Source organism: Serinus canaria, chromosome Z (assembly GCF_022539315.1).
Source record: "Serinus canaria isolate serCan28SL12 chromosome Z, serCan2020, whole genome shotgun sequence".
NCBI classification, from domain to species: domain Eukaryota; kingdom Metazoa; phylum Chordata; class Aves; order Passeriformes; family Fringillidae; genus Serinus; species Serinus canaria.
The window spans coordinates 64,374,778-64,392,707 of NC_066343.1; the positions used below are offsets into that span (position 1 = coordinate 64,374,778).

Here is a 17,930-nt window from a genome sequence, read left to right on the forward strand (position 1 = left end):
ATGGAGTGGTCTTGATCCTGGCCTACATCTGTTACCAGAGACAGGTTCTTGACAGACACTGGCGTAGAGGATTTCTAAACAATGTTAAGAGTGCCCAGCATTTTAATAGCACCAAAACACACCCTTGCAATGAAAAAGTGGTGATTGTATGTAGTGTATCAGTTGTGCCATTCTGCAGTATATGGTGTATGTGTGGCATCACACCCTTAAGGGGAAGGCAGCACCCAAGATTTACAAATCTTGGGTGGTCACGGTGGAAAGGAATGACAGAAGTCAGAGGTTCTGCAAAAGCTTAAAAAGTTTTATTGGTAAATTACACACTTGGCATGAAAACTGGTGTAAGTCCTGATCTTTGTCACAGTGAGTTACTACCAGAAGTTCTTGGTTGGCTCCACCAGCTATTTGGATATCAGTGGCATTTGAGTTATCCCCCTTACCTCCCAGGCTTCTACAGCATGGTTGCCATCACCTTCTCACTGGTGTTCAACATCTTTATTAAAACATTGAAAGCATCAACAGTGCACTGCCATTGCTCTAGTAAGTTATTAAGGCCTTTTCAGTGGAGTAGGGCATTTATTTGTTTATTTATTCCTAAGTATTTAGGCCTCATTTAATCATCTTAAAAAGCGTAAAACTTAATCAGGTAGCATTCAATGTTTCTACAAAACAGGAACACCTGCTTTTAAAAGAAGGATTTTGCATTAAAAATGTTTATTGGTATCCAAAAGACTGTGATGTAGCCAGGAAAACTGGTGCTTTCTTGTGCCAAAGTCTGCCCACCTGGAAAAACTAGGATAGTAACAGTTGTCTTGGAGATCTTTTTCAGATGACTATGTTGGAATATTGCTCAGGAACTACCAAAAGAGGGAGGGGATACAGAAATACTAATTAATGGTTTGGATTTGGGTTTATTCATTATTTAATTTAAAATTTCTTTTTTGTAGTAAAGAAGAATAACATATTCATGACTTCAGCTCTTCTTCAAAGAAATCCTGACATCATCAAAAGAACAAGAGAAGGTAACTGCCATTGTAATACTGTCACTGTAATTTATTCACTGTAGCTCCACAAAGGCATCCTTTAGAGATATGGAAGACAAAACAAGAACATCTCTTTTCCATACTGAATGATAGCCTAGGTATCTTTATGGAGTTCATAACTTATTTGTTTGACAGTGTAAATGACCTATGAACTGTGGTCTGACCATCTGCTCTGACTACGTATTTCCTGAGTAGACTGAATGTAACCTTCCACAAAGAAATTTCACATTTCTAACTGAATACCTCTGCTCCTGGAGAAAGCAATGAGGAAACCTCTTGGCATCTGAAGATGCAGAATTAAATCTGAAATGCCAGAAGACTTATCTAAACCAATAAATATAAGTATAAAGATATACTTAAATATATAAATGCAAATATATTTTGTAAGTACAAATAGAATGTTTCCGTATATAACACATTACTTTTTTATCCTGATAGGATAACACATTGGTTTCACTTCAGAGTTGTGTATTTAGGAAACCATTACAATTTTTCAGAATATGAAGCAAATAAACAACAGTAAATATTATTTTAAAATGTTTGAAAGTTTCAGTTAAGAGGTAAGACATATAGGTATGAATTAGATGTGAAGAAAAAGTATATGTTTAAATATTTTGTCTTTGTATTTTGCAAGGATCCTTGTCACCAAGTCAATTGTGGAATGTCATTAGACCTGCCACTTTACAGCCCCCACAAGCCCTGACCTGTCCTGAAATTCCTGTAGTATCTCTAATGACTAAGAAAGACGCATGTGTTCAGGTAAAAAAAAAAAAAATTTTACTGGAACTCAAATTAAGGAAAAAAAACCAACCAAACATAAACACTCAAAACAATCAAAACCAAACACGAAACAAACCAGTGCTATTAATTAATTAATCATGCATTAAAAATTAATTATTTTCAAGAAAGTTCCCATGTAAGTTTCAGTATCACTAATATGATGTGAAATGTTAAACTCATGCTGACTGTGTTTGAAAAATTATCTGTTTTCTGCAGGCTGTCTTACCTTTCTGATATGAGGGTTCTGTGGGAAAATCTGCTTTGGGTGTTTTGGATTTTGTTTATTTAGAAAGTGAGATTTTAGTATTTTAATTGAGGGCACTGGTTTAGTACACAGCTGGAGGAAGCTCTGCCAACTATAAAATCTATTATCCATATCTGTATCTGTGTGTGTCTTTATACCTTAGTGACTCTGGACTCTAGCAGAGCTGTTAATAGCAGAAAATATACTAGCTCTAATTAATCCATTTGATTTCATTATTCCTAGCTATCTGAAGACAGCTCTTATTCATCCACTGAGAATTCAGTAAATTCCAAAACAGCATTGGGGTCATCTATTACCATGAGTTTTTCCAGCTCTCAAAAAAACCAGTAAGATTTTGTTTATTATATTTCTACATCATCTTGTCCCTTGGCTGATGGCATCCCCTTTCATCCTCTGTGTCTAACATGGAACCCAGCCCGTGCTATCTGCACCCACACAGGGCTCAGTGCTGTTTGTGTGAGGTGCCAGGATTTGTGTCTACTGACATGAACTTCATATGCCCTAAGAAATGGACTCCTAACTGCAATTCATCTCTGTGGGACAGGGGGTTTCTCACTAGCAACCAAGCCAGAAACTGGTCTGGTTTGTCATCTCTCTTCTGACTGCATGTCTGCTGCATCTCATTAAAAAGGTACACAGAAACTCAGGAAATTTCATTCTTTTGAGGAGTAACCAATATATTTCAGCATATTGGACACAAGAAGCATAAGGAAAAAAATACAGGATTGATTTGGAAGACCAGGTGAATGCTGCAATTGATGTTCTACTTTCATTCACAAAGCAGAATTTCTGGCATGAGAAGCTATCTGTGGTGACTGTGATAGGCTAGCATTTTTGTGCAGCACAGACCTCAGAATTTCTGTGAGGAAGCTGATGTCCTTGGTAGGATGTTTCCCCATCCTCTTGACACTGTATGCGATGGAAAGAGCCCCATTCCTAGAGATTAATCAGATCTAAAAAGCTTGGAAAGCTTGTGTCATACATGACAGAAATACAGTGCAGGGAAAACACTGGCTTCTGGTCATGTGTTCAACTTCACACAAGGTTTTGCTTGGGAAACAGAAAGGGTTAAAGGCCAGCACTGAGAAGAAGTCATACTGGAGCAAAAGAGGGCTATTACCTCTCTCTGGGGACTGACTCATGAGAACTCCAGGTCTGTGGTTGTGGTATTAATACTGCTTGTTGATGAGGGTTTTTTACCTGGAAGTTGTGAGCATCAGGAATACACCTGGTATCACTTTTGATGAGAGAATGACTTTTCAAAATTGCTAGGGCCACAGATAATAGATTTCTCATGTTGCCTAATTCCCCCTCCTACTCAAGGAGAGCATAGACTATGTAAACTGCAAAGGAGTCTGTGCCAGTCTTTTACAGGGCTGGATGGACCACCAGTAAAGGTAGTGATGCACAGTGCCAGGGTTCTGAGGAGGCAGGGGAGTTTAGATGCACATACGACTTAGATTCTTAATCCTTATCAACAAATAGAACCATTAGAATCATTAGAGGGCAGATGCTTGCTATTATTATGGAAGAACTAACCTTTTCTATTACATTTAATACTGTTGTGATGCCCTCTGAGGGCAACGTGTAGCCTCAGAGCACACTGAATTTTTAGGACAATCTGAATGATGATAATGCATGCATTAGAAAAGCTAAATTAGCTGCTGTTGGTACTTTAAATTTATTTGCCTTCTGTCAGCTGCACAGTATCTAGGAAAAAATTTGTGAGTGACTTTCTCTTGTGAAGTAAAGAAATGCAACACAGTGATTCACAGTGCCAACAAGTTAAGTTAAAGGTACTTATGGTATTTCTTTCCCTTTTCTTTTTCTCCACAAACACCCTGCTTGGGGTGTTTGTGCCTCATTAATTATGTTTAACACAATAGTTGTTCTATCATAGTCATGGTAAATGTTGGTTCCTTTGACAGTCGAAAACGAATTTAAATACTACCAGGTGCCTACTGCTCTTCTGAGATTGCAGAAGGATGTAAGTGCCATTCTTCTGATCCACATTAAGTGACTGATGCTGTAAAATACTTAGGTAAAATCTTTCTGGCATAGCTGTTTTCTTATCAATAAGAAACAAATTACTTTACTAAACTCTGCATACATGCTGAACAGTGAGTGAACATTGCAGCTAGACAACTTCTTAGGTTTGCTTTTAATTTCCAATCAAGGCATAACTGCTGACATTTGTTTATAAAATAAAATTCAGAGATTGCTTTGCCTGCAGATATCTCTCGCACTTTTGCTCCTCTTCCACATCATCATCTATCCATTATATGGTTCTGTGGAGAGGTGAGTGAAAATACCTTGTTATCCCTCCACAGTTGCTGCAGCTGTCCATGTTCCGTGAAATCACTAATTTTCATTTTCTGGGCTGACTATAAAAATGAACTGAAAAGGAAAAAAATTCCAGTTTGTTGATTCTGATGAAAAGCTTGGAAAGCTTATGTCATAAATGACAGAAATATAACAGTTGGAAAACACAGGCTTGCAGTCACATCAACTCAACTGTGCACAAAGATTTGCTTAGAAAACTGAAAGAGTTTGAGGCCAGCACTGGAATTGGTGGCCACTCAGATCTTTTTGGACACTCTGAGAAGGCCAGTACTTGAATCTATTCCCCTCTCATAATCCTATTCAAGTACTTTATCCATATTTCTCCTCCCATTGTTCCTTGTTAGTGATCATTCCCTGATATCAGCGACTGTGTTTTGTATCTCCATGACAGTGCCATCCCTGGGGCAAGAACACTTTGCATGCCTGACAATGCATTCCTGGCAGGAACACTTTGTTCTTGCCATACAGCAACATAAGGCTATTGAGGTTTTAATAAAATTTTAAGGCTGGCACTTCCAGTTAACTTTCTCTTAAAAGAGAACTGATTGCACTGATTAATTTTTCTTACATTTCTGAATATAATCAAAACAATTTCCCACATTTTTTTCTTAGAAGTAAGCCTCTAATTCTTGGTTTTTAGCTCTTTTGGTGTGCTGTCATTAAGCTGCTATTGGAATAGCCTAGAAATAGCAGTTGAAATGTCAGTATGGAAATTGGTCACATTCCAGTAATTTTAGTGAGGGGTGTGTTTAAGGATAAAAAACTCATTAACACACTTCAGATTTCCTGTTCATGGCCCAGAACATGCATAGAAGCTTTAAAGGCTGAAAAGACAGGTATTTTCTGATTTCTGTTTTGCTCCTAGCAAATGTGTTGTCTTAGCAACACATCAAGCATGAGAATGCTAAGGAGTATTTTTCTCATTAAAAAAGATTGAGAGAGGTAGTACTCAGTAAGTCCTTCATCCTTGAAGAGGTTTTAAGCACACTGTAGCTGTGAACAGAGAAACTATTTTAGAGGAAATCATCGAAGTTCTGCCAACAAACCCAGCTAATTAACAGGAATATCCTGTACATGACATATGTTGTGTTAAGCCCTCCAAAGGGTGATAAATACTGTGAAACAGAAGTAAGTGGTGCTGAAGAATGCAGTTTGTGACACAGTATCAGGCTACCTTCCTGCCAAGTCATCCTTCTGAAACAGAAAGTGAAAAGAACTTGCATGTTTTTGCCGATGCCAGCAAGACATGCAGGATTAAGCTTTACAGAAAGCATAAACAGTGTACAACCCCTTCGTAAAAAAACCAAAACCAAACCAGCAGAAGGAGCAACTTCCACATAAAGGAATTTACAAGGAGTTTTCTGTTGACTTTTACAAAAAATGAACCCTGTTAATTTAAAGTGGCTATGTAATTAGCAGGTCCAATCCCAATTCTACTTATACAGAATATTCTTGAATGTCATCTCTAAAATACACTTGGCCAGTATCAAAGGATTGCAATACTGAGTTCTCTTGTCATTTATGTATGTCTCTGGAGCAGGTAATTGAAAAATTACCTCTCTCCTCTTTTACTTACACCACATCTTAAGCCATCTGCTATCAAATCTAAACATTTTTTCAGTATTTTGTGTGTGTATATTAATACATTGCCTTCCTGCACTTCCAAGATGCAAGGAGAATGACAAAGGAATGCCTGTAAGGCACCAGGGTGTATATTATTCTACAGAGTAGTGGAGAATTGAAAGGATAGCTGTTAATTGTTGGTAGTCCTTCGGAGGGGCAAAAAGAAACAGGGAAACTAAAGCAACTTATTAAAATTTCTGGAATAAGACACTTCCCTGAGAAGAAGTGGCATGCTGTTTTGCTGCTTGTTCATTGGTCTGAAGGAATAGCCTCAATAATCTTAATGAAATTCAGTGTGATACTCTTTTCCTTTTGTGAAATTTTCCTTAGAGAATATTCTCAGATTCTCTTAAAGAATTTATCTGATTACTTATGCGATTACTCCTTTGTTTTTCTTTAATGTTAGGTGTGGTGAATATTTAAAGTGCTTTAAATAGTTCTAAATCATATTCTTATGTTATTTTGTCCCCACAGAGGTCAGTTGCTCAAAGAAAGAAGTGTACAAAACAGCAGCAATTCAGATTTTGTGTTTGGGGAAAACATGGTTGAAAGAGTTTTGGTTGGATCTACACATGCTGGCAGACTTTTTATCAAGGTCAGTGTGCTGAAGAGTACAATTACTTTTTCAGATATTGGTTCTTTTTAGGTCCTCCTTCTTTTAAAGATGTGAGTAAATATGATTCCGATGTCTCCTGAGGAGAAAATATCTAAGGATGTGCTGCTGGAGGGGTAGACGTTCCTATATTTACCACCCTAGACAGGTTCTTTAATTATTAATGCTTACCAATATGCTCTTCTGTTTTTTTACTTGAAAAAGAGTTTATCTCTTCCACATAAAGTGGAACACCCACAACGTAAGATAAAACAAAGTGGTTCCTACTGCTCTGATAACTTCATCCTAACTGTGAAGAGGTCGGATACCTGAAGGGAAGCCTACAAGAAAGCTGAAGAGAGACTGCTTACAGGAGTGACAGGGCAAGGGCAAATGGCTTCAAACTGAAGGACAGTAGAGGTTTGGGTTCACTCTTAGGAAGAAACTCTTCTCTTTGAGGGTGGAGAGACCACTGTAAAACACTTGCCTAGATGTGCTGTGGATGCCCCATCCCAGGGTGACCACCCAAGGCTGAGCTGGATGGGGCTCTGAGCAACCTGGTCTAATTAAAGGTGGTCCTTCCTATGAAAGAGAAGCTGGAACCAGATGATCTTCAAGTTCCCTTTCAACCCAAACCATCCTATGATTCTGTGATAAATATGTATGAGGGAAAAAGTAGCCACCTTAGAGAGTGTCCGTGTTAAGGCACATTGTGCATGCTTGTGAGGCAGCTTAAGTCCTGAAGGACTCTAGGACAAAAAAATGGTTCCCAAGCTGAGGACTGCACCCTTGAAAATAGATTTGGAATTCAGTTTTCAATTGAATTAGGATGAAAACTGTACGCTTATCTGCCACGTAAAAAGCCTGGCAGCTATGGTTTGGGGTATGTCTTCTGGCCAAGATTTATTTATAAGGCATGAGTTGAGACACTGAGCATTGTCAGGAGCCACAAGCATTTATTCAGACATGGCTCAGTAAATTTATCTGCAAAACTGAAGGTGATAGAAATTTTTAAGTCCTCTGGAGTTAAGTTTGTGGTGTCTGAGCATTTTAAACTACTCTTCCAGGAACTATAGGCTTGAACTGGAAATAAACCAGTACCTTAACACCTAAATTCTTCAGTGGATTTAAATACTAGTCCAGGATCCACACAAAGAGGTCTTTCTTCTCAGAGGAAGAATGATGTACTGATTCTATTCTAGATTACTTCTTCTAGAGACTGAAATTGTATCATCTGGGCTAGTTTTACTCTGAAGCTATTAAAATTGCTTATCTTCAGCCTAGTATGCTAGCATTAGTCAATGTTCTATTTGATATAAAGTAACATAGCCATTTTTAAATACAGGAATTCTTATTTCCCTTGTGTTTTTCCAGAGTCCTGAGAAGCATCCCAAGCTGTGTAATGAAGCTGATTTACACAAAGGAGAAATAACATCCATGTCCACAGGATCATCTCCTGTCAGGCCACAAACAAGTAAGCCTACTTAGCAAACAAGCACAGTTAGCTTTATTATTATGTCTCCCTGTATTTTAAAGGATGTCAAATGAGTGGAGGTCAATAATTTTCATCTATTCTCAAGATATCCAGTCATGAGTATGCTTAGAGTATGTGCCAAAATCTATATTCAGAAAACAGGCAGAGTTTGTTTTATGACATGTGAACTGGATAACTTCAGAAAGCATGATCTGAATTACTCAAGAAAATATTACAGAATATTATTATTTAGTACAGATTATTATTTATTGATTGAAAAAAATTGCAGTGGCCTTTATGAATGCCTTGTGAACCACATTGTTGAATTAAAATTTTAGGCTCTCTGCTGCTTGCATTTTTCAAATTCTCATATCAATTACTTTGTTATTTTAGATCATAATTGTGGGACTGAAAGTTCTACATAGACAGATTTCAGGGTTAGCTTGTGACTCTGATGTGAGATTTTTTTATTGAGCAACCCATGTAAACCTAGGCTGTGAGGGAGTCCCCAACAGGCCCCTGTTGTGAGCCTTCTTGACAAATTCTGCACTCCTCTTTACTAACAGATGTATTAGATCCTATGATTTGTATAAGCATTCTTACAAGTAAAAAATTCTAAATATAAAGCCTTCAGAACATGTGTATAGATTTATGCAAAGATACAGAACTTTGTAACAATGTTGTTCCTTTCAAATCTTGTCCTTCTGTGTTCCTGTGAAATATTCATTGTATATGTATTATTATTTTGAATATTGGGATATGTATACTTGGCATAACAATATATCAGATGAGTTTAATTTGGAAAACCAGCTTCTAAATATTTAGGCTTTGCTTCTGATTGTTCCTGTTTGTCCCTTGGGACAAACCTCTGCAACTATAAACAGCCCTGTTCAATTCTGTAGAGCCTTTTTGGTGAGGTATTTTGTATTCCTGCCTTTTCCTCTAGTGTTTTTTCCTGTAGCCAAAAACTTATTAATAACACTAAACAATGTCAGATACCATAGGTATTACTGAGAGATCACATCCTGTGTGACCTGTACTAGTTTTGTTATCCTAAAAATATTCCCAAAATAGTCCCTGTACAGAAAGAATTTCTTTTTTTTTTTCCCCACAGAAAGACCTTTGTTGAAGAATGCAACACTAATTGAATCAGCAGCTGCTTGTGTTTCCAAGCCAGTGCAGAAAATCCTGTTGGATAAAGTTGAAGTTATAACTGGAGAAGAAGCAGAACAAAATGTCTTGCAGGTGTGTATTTCATAAAACCTTGATGGTGAGTAGTTTGATTGTTGAAAAGAACATCTAGATCTATTGCAGATGCAACAGGCTGAAAATAATTTCAATTTATATTTTGAATATTTGTGGTTTTTTTTAAGCTATGCCTCAGGTAACACATTTTTCTGTAAGTTGGTATGTTCTTTTTCATATTATATATCTTCATTTTGCAGTCTCTTTTAGTAAGTGACTATTTTAGTGGTATTTTATAAGCATCTACCTAGTATACTAGCTGAAACCACAATCTTAGAACTGGAAGTGATTTGAGTAAAGATGGGGTTTATGAAAAAAAATTTGGGGAAAAAAAAGCAATGTGTTGTAAAAGTAATTTGTTTTATAGTTCAGCTAAAATAGCAATTATCTGTCCAACCTGGCAGAGTGTATCTTGTTATTCTTTGTCTTCAAAATATTATTTTCTCAGAAAATAGCAATTATGATTTTAAAATCTCAACATTATTTTATTTTTTATTAATTCTTCTGTCTTAGCAGAACACAAAAGTTTTACTATCTTTTGAGCAGTATTCTTCTAGTAGCAAGACTGGTATCCTGTTGCATAGCATTTGTAATGAGTGAGGAAATAAGGTTGTACAACTTTTGCAACAAATTTAGCTATGCTGGTGGATATCACAAGCTGCTGCTACACTTAAAAACACAGCAGCAGCAAAATTGAAGGGCCTCAGCAACTTTCTCAACAGACAAAGAGTTAATGAAGATGAAATAAATGAAAAAGTAAATTGGGACTCATGCTGAATGTTTTCTATGATGAGAAAAGAGTTCACAGATCTAAGAGCCCTTTAATTTTAAGTAATAAAGGTGATATATCTATGTATAGATATATCTATGTACCTTTCTGCACATGCCATGTAATACATGGATGCACTAAAAGCCATATCAAAGTTTTACAACCATAAAGTTGTAAAAGTAAAGTTGTTATTTTAGAGCAAATAAAACTAGCAATAGCTGTCTGTTTTCATCGTGTATTTCTCTTTCAGATTAACTGCACGCTCTTTATATTTGATAAGCTTTCTTTAAGCTGGACTGAAAGAGGCAGAGGATTCCTGAGGCTTAATGACACTTGCAGCAATAAGCATGGAATGTTGCAGTCAAGGCTAAGTATGAGTCAAATAAAGAAATACCTCGTACAGAAAACACCAAATAACTTCTCTTACTGTTGGCCAGAGTTTATTTCAGTTTAAATCTGAGATGATCATTATATTTAAGTCCAGTTGCTGAGAATCTTTTTACCTGATAAAGTTTTGCGTGTTACAGACTGAGGAACTGGGCTCACATATATTGTTAGGTTTTGTGTACTTCTCTCATGTACCGTGTCTTCAGCCCAGTCACCAGTCTAACAGTTTGCTCTTTGTTGGTTCTGCTTTTTCAGCAGCACTGTTTCAAGACTTTTCTGGAATGTTGCTTTTACTGTGCTGTCACTTTTTTGTACTGTATTGCACAGTTTCAGCAGATTATTTCCTTTGTGTGCCAGACAATAGAAAGAAGCTAATATATTTGGATATTAAAAATATAAAAAATCTCAATATATCAGGGTTTTATACCAAATTTAAAAGAATAAATGGTTAAAATATTAGTTGTTTACAAGTGCTGGAGAAAACAGCTGCAGCATATCTTATCACATTAACCTTCTTATTTTAGTTATGCGAAATCAAGGTAGCTTGAGACTGATTCTCAACACCCAGCTCTGGGAACAAATGGTTATAAAAAAAGCAAACAGAAAGAGCCTGTGCTTCACTGCAACAGATCAAGAGGACCACTCTGTTCAAGTGTTTCTAACTCAGGTGAGTAGGAGACAACAGCTCCACCCAAAACCCCACTTCATCTAGAATTCTGAAGGGTTGTTGAAGGTTGGTTTTAGCAAATGGTGTTCATGCTCTATCAGACTATGCTCAGCTTAGATGTTACATGCCTTTTATTATGGAATGTGTTAGAATGGTATTTAAAAAAAACCAGGTGTGATGATGTGATCTGGCCCTCAGACAGACATTGCCAGACTCTGGTTCACATACCACCAATGGAATGGATATCATTCCAGTAATATACAGGAATGGCTCTTTTTTAATGGAAGAAGTACAATGACAATATCTTCACAGATAATTAAAACTTTGTAAGTTACTCTGGTAAAAGACAACAGCTTTCTGCCGTGGTTCTCAACACAGCACTTGCAATAAATCCACCCAGTGTAGGACCTCCATTTCTCAGTGAGAAGAATATAGAGTTTCACCTTGTGTAAGACCCAAGGGTGTCTTGGGAACTTTGATTTTTCTCCAGCGAGGGCTAAATTGGAGATGGAAATGTGCTGGACTTAGCTGTAAATAAATAGCACCTATGTCCCAAGTTGGAAAGTGAGAGCATCCATATGAGTTTAAGGATGTTTACAGTATCCCCAGTAGATCTTTCTAGGATGGATTCAGCTTGCTGGGAAAGACCAATCATTTCCAGGAAGTGTCACATACCATACACAAGCAAAGCACCATGCACTGAATATGTGAGTACTGTAAATCTGTCACTTCCTAACAGGGATTGACCTAACTATGGCTGTGCTGGACTGCTGGTCTGCATGTGAGAATTACAAATGTTCTGATTTCCAGGTCTACTGCACTGTTTTCATAGAATGTGTAACTTCCATTCTGTAAATTTGTCTTGGCACTACTGGGCAGTAAACATAGACATGTATGAGGAAATCACAATATATGAGAGCAGTATGGGTGTGGCAAGGGTTGCAGGAAGCTGCTTCTACAGACACTGAAGAGGCTGGTGTCCATCCCTACCTGTATATATTAATGTGTCAAGACTTTCCTACTTCTATAATCAAGCTCAGGAATCATCCAAATATCAAACACTCCATAAAAACTGAGCTGTTCTTCAGGGAAAGTAATTTTTAAGCTTATGTTTCTTGTAACTAGAGAGAAAATAATCATAGAAAAAATAATCAGCTGCATATAAAGCTCAGACCACATAAAAGAACTTCACATTATTTGTATTTAATATTTGGATGTTAATTATGAATTGTGGATCTGAGGCTGATTGTTTTGATTAGAAAAGACAAAATACAACTCCTTCAATATTTTTTAAATTAATTTTTTAAAATAGAGATTTTTCTCAGTTGTTTTGGACTGTATACATTCTATGTTCTGCAGGCAAGCTCAAAAGACACTGAACACCTGTATGCAGCAATACATCATCGCCTTGTGGCCTTGCGAAGCTTTGCTGAGGAAAAGCCAGATGCTCATCAAGTAGAGACCGAGTCAGAAACAGCTTTCCAGCCATTAAACTGTGATAGTGATGATGAAGATGAGGAAGAACTAACTCAAGTGAGCAGCACTGGATCTGGTAAGCAGAGGTTTTGCTGGAAATGTGTAATCATTTCAGGGTATTTGCTTAAAGTAATGAAAATTGGACCTTTTTTTTTATGCTGACTATAACTTTTATGTGATACAAATACCCCTCTTTCAGATAAAAATTGGGTAATTCGTTTTGGTGTTTTGACTTCTTACTGTTGAAATGTAAGATTTTGCCAGCTCAAGCATCTACACATGCTTACAGCCATGGAATACTCTTGACAAAAGCTTAAGGTTTAAGAAATTTTATATTATCAAGCATTACCTAAATGTTTTTGAGTATATATCAGTAGAAATTACTAGAGATGTTGAAATACTGATTTTACCTTGAGTAAGTGAAGAATGAATCCACTCACATCAGTGACTAGCTTGCTACTAAAAGCCTGGAGCCCAATGTGTTTATGAAGATATTTATTATGTCATGGTTAACTTATTTACAACATGTTCCTTGATCAACTGTGACAACTAGCTCAACTAGGAAATCTTCAGGACAATATTTACACACCAGTTCTGCCAGCTTTCTTCACCATAACAAAAATGTAGGTTTCTCAGAGAGAAAAATTCCAATAAAATAAGATATTAATGCCTTAATGCTTCTTTTAATGCAACTCACAACAGTGCTACAGTCACATTTGCAGACAGCAAGGCAGAAAGAGCTGTTAGACTAAAAGCTCTTCTATCTTGGCAAAAGACAGTTCATATTTCTGGAGCAAATTCACTGATTGTGTGAAACTGCTACAGGGGATACAGGAGCTTCCAATTAGGTGTGATTTTTCAACAGATGGACTACATCATCCTGTTGCTCACAGGATTCGTTTACCTTTGCAGCTAGGTAACATACTGTCCTCATATTATAAACATTATTTTCAACAACTATTCATCAAGAATCAAGAAATGAACATTAACAGCTGTAAGTACTGTTTCCCTGAGGAAAAAAAAGATTCCCCTTTATCATAGAATCATAGAATATTCTGAATTGGAATGGACCCTTAAAGATCATTGAGTCCAACTCCTGGCCCTGCACAGCACACCCCAAGAGCCACACCATGTGTCTGAGAGCATTATCCAAATGTTTCTTGAGCTAGATAATGCTGTGACCACTGCCCTGGGGAGCTGTTGCAGTGCCCAACCACACTCTGGGGAAGAACCTTCTCCTAATATCCAGCCTAAACCTCCCCTGACACAACTTCAGGCCATTCCCTTGGGTGTTGTCACTGGTCGCCACAGAGATCAGATCAGTTTCTGCTCCTCCTCTTCCTCTCATAAGGAAGTTGAAGACCCCAATGAGGTGTCCCCTCAGTCTCCTCTTCTCCAGGGACAACAAGCCAAGTGACCTCGGCTGCACCTCACACACCGTCCCCTTAATGCCCTTCACCATCTTGGTTATCCTCCTGATAGACTGCAATACCTTTATATTTTTCTTATATTGATCTTCCTCCAGTGGAAAAAAAAAAAAAAAAAAAAAAAAAAAAAAAAAAAAAAAAAAAAAAGAGGGGAAAGGGAATTTCCAAGCAGTGTAGGAACCCAGACATACAAGTTAAATATTTATTTTGATTTGCAGAGACTTCTGATACAAATATTCAGATGGCAGCCAGCAAACAGATTCTGAAAAGTGTAAGGTGTTGGTTTTTTTGTCATTTCAGTTTAAGCATCTGTGCCTCATTCTGGTTTGTATCAACAGTTTTAACAATCCCTTTCAAGCACTTTTTTAATGGCTTCTAGCTCTTCTGCTTATCTTAATCTCTTCTCAGAGCCACAAAGTTTTAATTTGCACACATTCCAGTTACATCCAAGTCACTCTCCACCTTCAGACATTCAATCTCACTCATGATTGACCCTGGAGATCTCTTTTACAAGAAAAGGAAGAATAATAGGCCTTGTGGGTTTTGAACAGGAAGATGTCAGTTTTAAGTATCAGCACAGAAATGTTCATTTAGATACAAGAGAACAGATCCTGGCTTTTTAAGAGCATAAGTTTTAACATTTTAATTTTCATTCTTTCATTTTCATTGAGGAATGTATGTGAATAAGTCATCTTCTTTTTATTGATGTAACTCATTTTCGGAGATTACCTCTTCTTAAGAATATATAAATGTTAAGAAGCCTAAGTCCTCAGGGACTTTACAAGAGATACAAGAATTTACAAAATATGCCGGCATTTTATGTCATTCCATTCTATTTGGTTTTTCTCATCCCCCCACCCCGTGGTTTTCTTTTCTTAATATAGCAATTTCCTTCTTGCTAAAATGAACTCACACAGTTGCCTAGATGATGTATTTCATGACACTGTAAAAGATATCAAAAACTAGATCTTTCTTATCTTTATAGTATCTTTATAATAATTATCTTTAGTGCTTGAGACTGAAGAAGAAAGCAAATATGATATACTTATTAAGTAAATTACAGACGCTGAAGTGATTCTATATATTTGCAAGACTTTGCTGTTGGCATTCCTTACAGAAAATTCTTAATCTACAGTATGTTAATGCTATATACCGACAATATATAAGATAGTAGAGATTTTTGTATGATTTTTTGAGTTCAGTATAGACATTTATTTCAATATTTTTAAAATTCCTAGTTGAATTGCTTTACTTTAAAGTAGAGATATTAATTTCATAAAGTTCATAAAGAGAGATTTGCTGTGCCTGATATTTTTATCAGATCATATTTCATCAGTTACAGCCTGAATATTTTTACCAACAAAATGCTCTGTAAATCTAAGTGGAGAGAAAAAGAACAATTAATCTTTAAATAGATTTTGAGAGTAGATGGGACCAATAAGTCTTTGGAAAGTATTTATCTTTTCCCTCTGCCTATAAAGTGAGCTGAGGAAGTGAATTTAGACTAAACAGTAAACTTATTGGCTGAACAAAGTCAAACAAGTAGAGTACATGGGAGGTACAAGGACGGCATTGTCACTAGGCAAAGAAAAGTTTTATGCATTACTCCTTATACTCCACCTCACCGATCTGAAATCTTCTCCTAACTTCATCCTGATTGAGGAATCATCTCTTTTGATTGAGGTGCCCTCTCTGTAATTTTATCTTAGAAGCTATTAGAATGAATTAGATTCTGGAATCTAGGACCAGGTAAGTCCCAAGAAGTCTCTCCATACCCAGCCATAGACCTTACAAGAAAAATCACAGTGTGCAAAGTCGTAAGAGTGTATCCTATATGGATCCACAAAGAATTGCCTGGATTTTTGAGACTACTGGTATTGAGAGCCAGTAGTCTCCAAAAACCAGTAGTGTATTGGTCCAAGAGCCAGACAGTATCATAATATAGAAATGCAAAAGCACATGCATTTGCAGAACTGAAGAATGTTTTCTTTTAGGGATGCTTTTTGGTCCACTATACATATGCTTCTCATCTCAGTTGCATTAGGACTCTCTCTTATGCTGGAGTTTACCAAGATTTAAAATGTTACAAGAGCTTTCTGTTTTGCAGTAAAGTACTTTTAAAGTTCTTAAAGGAACTGCTCTTCAGCAATACCACAGTAACTTGTGAAAAACTGCTTTGTTTGACATTTCTTGTCAATTTACTTTAAATTCTTCTCAATTGTTAAGGATTCCAAACTGTAAAGCTAACACACACATACCTGATAGTGATTAAAACAGAGGAAGAAGGAAAAGTTAAGAATTAATTTCTTTGTTGGAGTTTCTGTATTCTTTTCAGCAGGCACCAGTAATATCTAAAGCAGAGAAAAAAGACACTCTGTGATTGGTTTTGAATTCTCCCATATCAGGAAAGAGAAGGGGGAAGATCAGGTTTAATATTCTGACAAACACAAGCTTACATTTTACTTGTAAAAGATTTTAAACTATTGGTAAGCATTTAGGGGTGGCCAGATGGTAGTAGCAATTTTTAAGCAGATGCTGTGGTAGGGGTATTGTGTGTCTGACATTATTAGTCAATTCTACCTATTTTCTGCAGATGAGTCAAAGTCACAGAGATTACGCACCAAACCACTTTCTCATAACCAATGAGCTGTTTGAAGGAATGTTGGATTTCTCACAGTTTTCTGAGCATCTGTAATGAAGACTTACAGCAGTTTACCCTCCACAGAGTGAGATAATTTGCACCCCGGGTACATTGCCCTACCTAGACATCAGATTCCTTGGTGTTTTTTGTGCTTGTCTTTATTGACTTGGAGGGTCATAGGCTTCATTCATGATTCACATGCTCAAATATTTGTGAATAATCCTCTGTTATCTAGTTACCTATTTACCCAAACCAGGAACTGATCATATCCAAACTTTAACCTACTGCTTTGGTATTATGAAATGCTGGATTGTTTCAAAACGTGAATATTCTCAAATAAGCAATATTTTTTTTTCAATAAATTCTTTTTCAGATCATTCTAGATGGAACCGCAGGCGGTCTGTTGTCTGCTCATGACTTCTGCCAGAAGTACAACAACTCAACTGGGAACTCGTCTTCCCAAAATGTCTCAGCTGACTCATCAGCCCCTGGAGGGAGGAAATCAGATGCATATTACTTTATTACTTTTAAGTAGAGATTAATTTTAGAGACAGCTTAAGTTTAATTCATTGAGAAAGAATTTCAGATGCACTATTGAGGATTCCAGGCAGCCTGCTTTGCACTGAGCTGTGAATAACACCATGGCTTCCAATAGTCAAGAACTGTTACAGTCTTTCGATTTTAGAATTAAATATATTTAGATACATTATTAGAGTGAGAATTTTTATAGGGAATAAGTACTTGTTCATCATATTGATGGATAATACCATATAAGCATGAACTAATAATATATGTGAACAGATATTTGTTACTTTTAATCTATTATTTAAAAGATACATTTGGAAAGCTTAAAATTTTGCTTCACTGAAAAAATTTATTTAAAATTGTGTGGTAACATTCAGCATCCTGTTTTTAAGTACACACAAGCAAAACCTGGATGGCAGTTTAGCATGACCAAGGCCTAAAGAAAATAGCCCCTACAGACCTCCCCCTATACAAGGGGTAATATTTAATGTTTATTTTGAAAATATCTGGAGGGGTATACTTGCTGCAGAGTTTTGTTTAAGGGGAAAGAACCATGATTTGCATCTTTCAGTTGTACGCACCAAAAGAATTCACCATGAAGAAGTAAAAGCCCATTCTAATGGCTATATCAGCTTTAAAATTTAAAGTGTATCTCCTTGCCCATGAACAACTTTCC

General features: G+C 36.7%; 1 protein-coding gene across 1 annotated transcript in view; it reads left to right on the forward strand.

Moving 5' to 3' along the window:
- RANBP3L (RAN binding protein 3 like) overlaps positions 1–17,433 on the forward strand; it is a 29,541-nt gene extending 12,108 nt beyond the window's left edge. The window contains exons 6-15 of the mRNA XM_018920597.3: positions 945–1,019; positions 1,675–1,799; positions 2,308–2,411; positions 6,526–6,646; positions 8,018–8,117; positions 9,232–9,362; positions 10,382–10,502; positions 11,043–11,185; positions 12,545–12,737; positions 17,103–17,433. Coding sequence (XP_018776142.2) covers positions 945–1,019; positions 1,675–1,799; positions 2,308–2,411; positions 6,526–6,646; positions 8,018–8,117; positions 9,232–9,362; positions 10,382–10,502; positions 11,043–11,185; positions 12,545–12,737; positions 17,103–17,146 — 1,157 coding nt within the window. The 3' untranslated portion in view covers positions 17,147–17,433. The remainder of the gene's footprint in view (positions 1–944; positions 1,020–1,674; positions 1,800–2,307; positions 2,412–6,525; positions 6,647–8,017; positions 8,118–9,231; positions 9,363–10,381; positions 10,503–11,042; positions 11,186–12,544; positions 12,738–17,102) is intronic.
- The last annotated feature ends 497 nt before the right edge of the window (positions 17,434–17,930 follow it).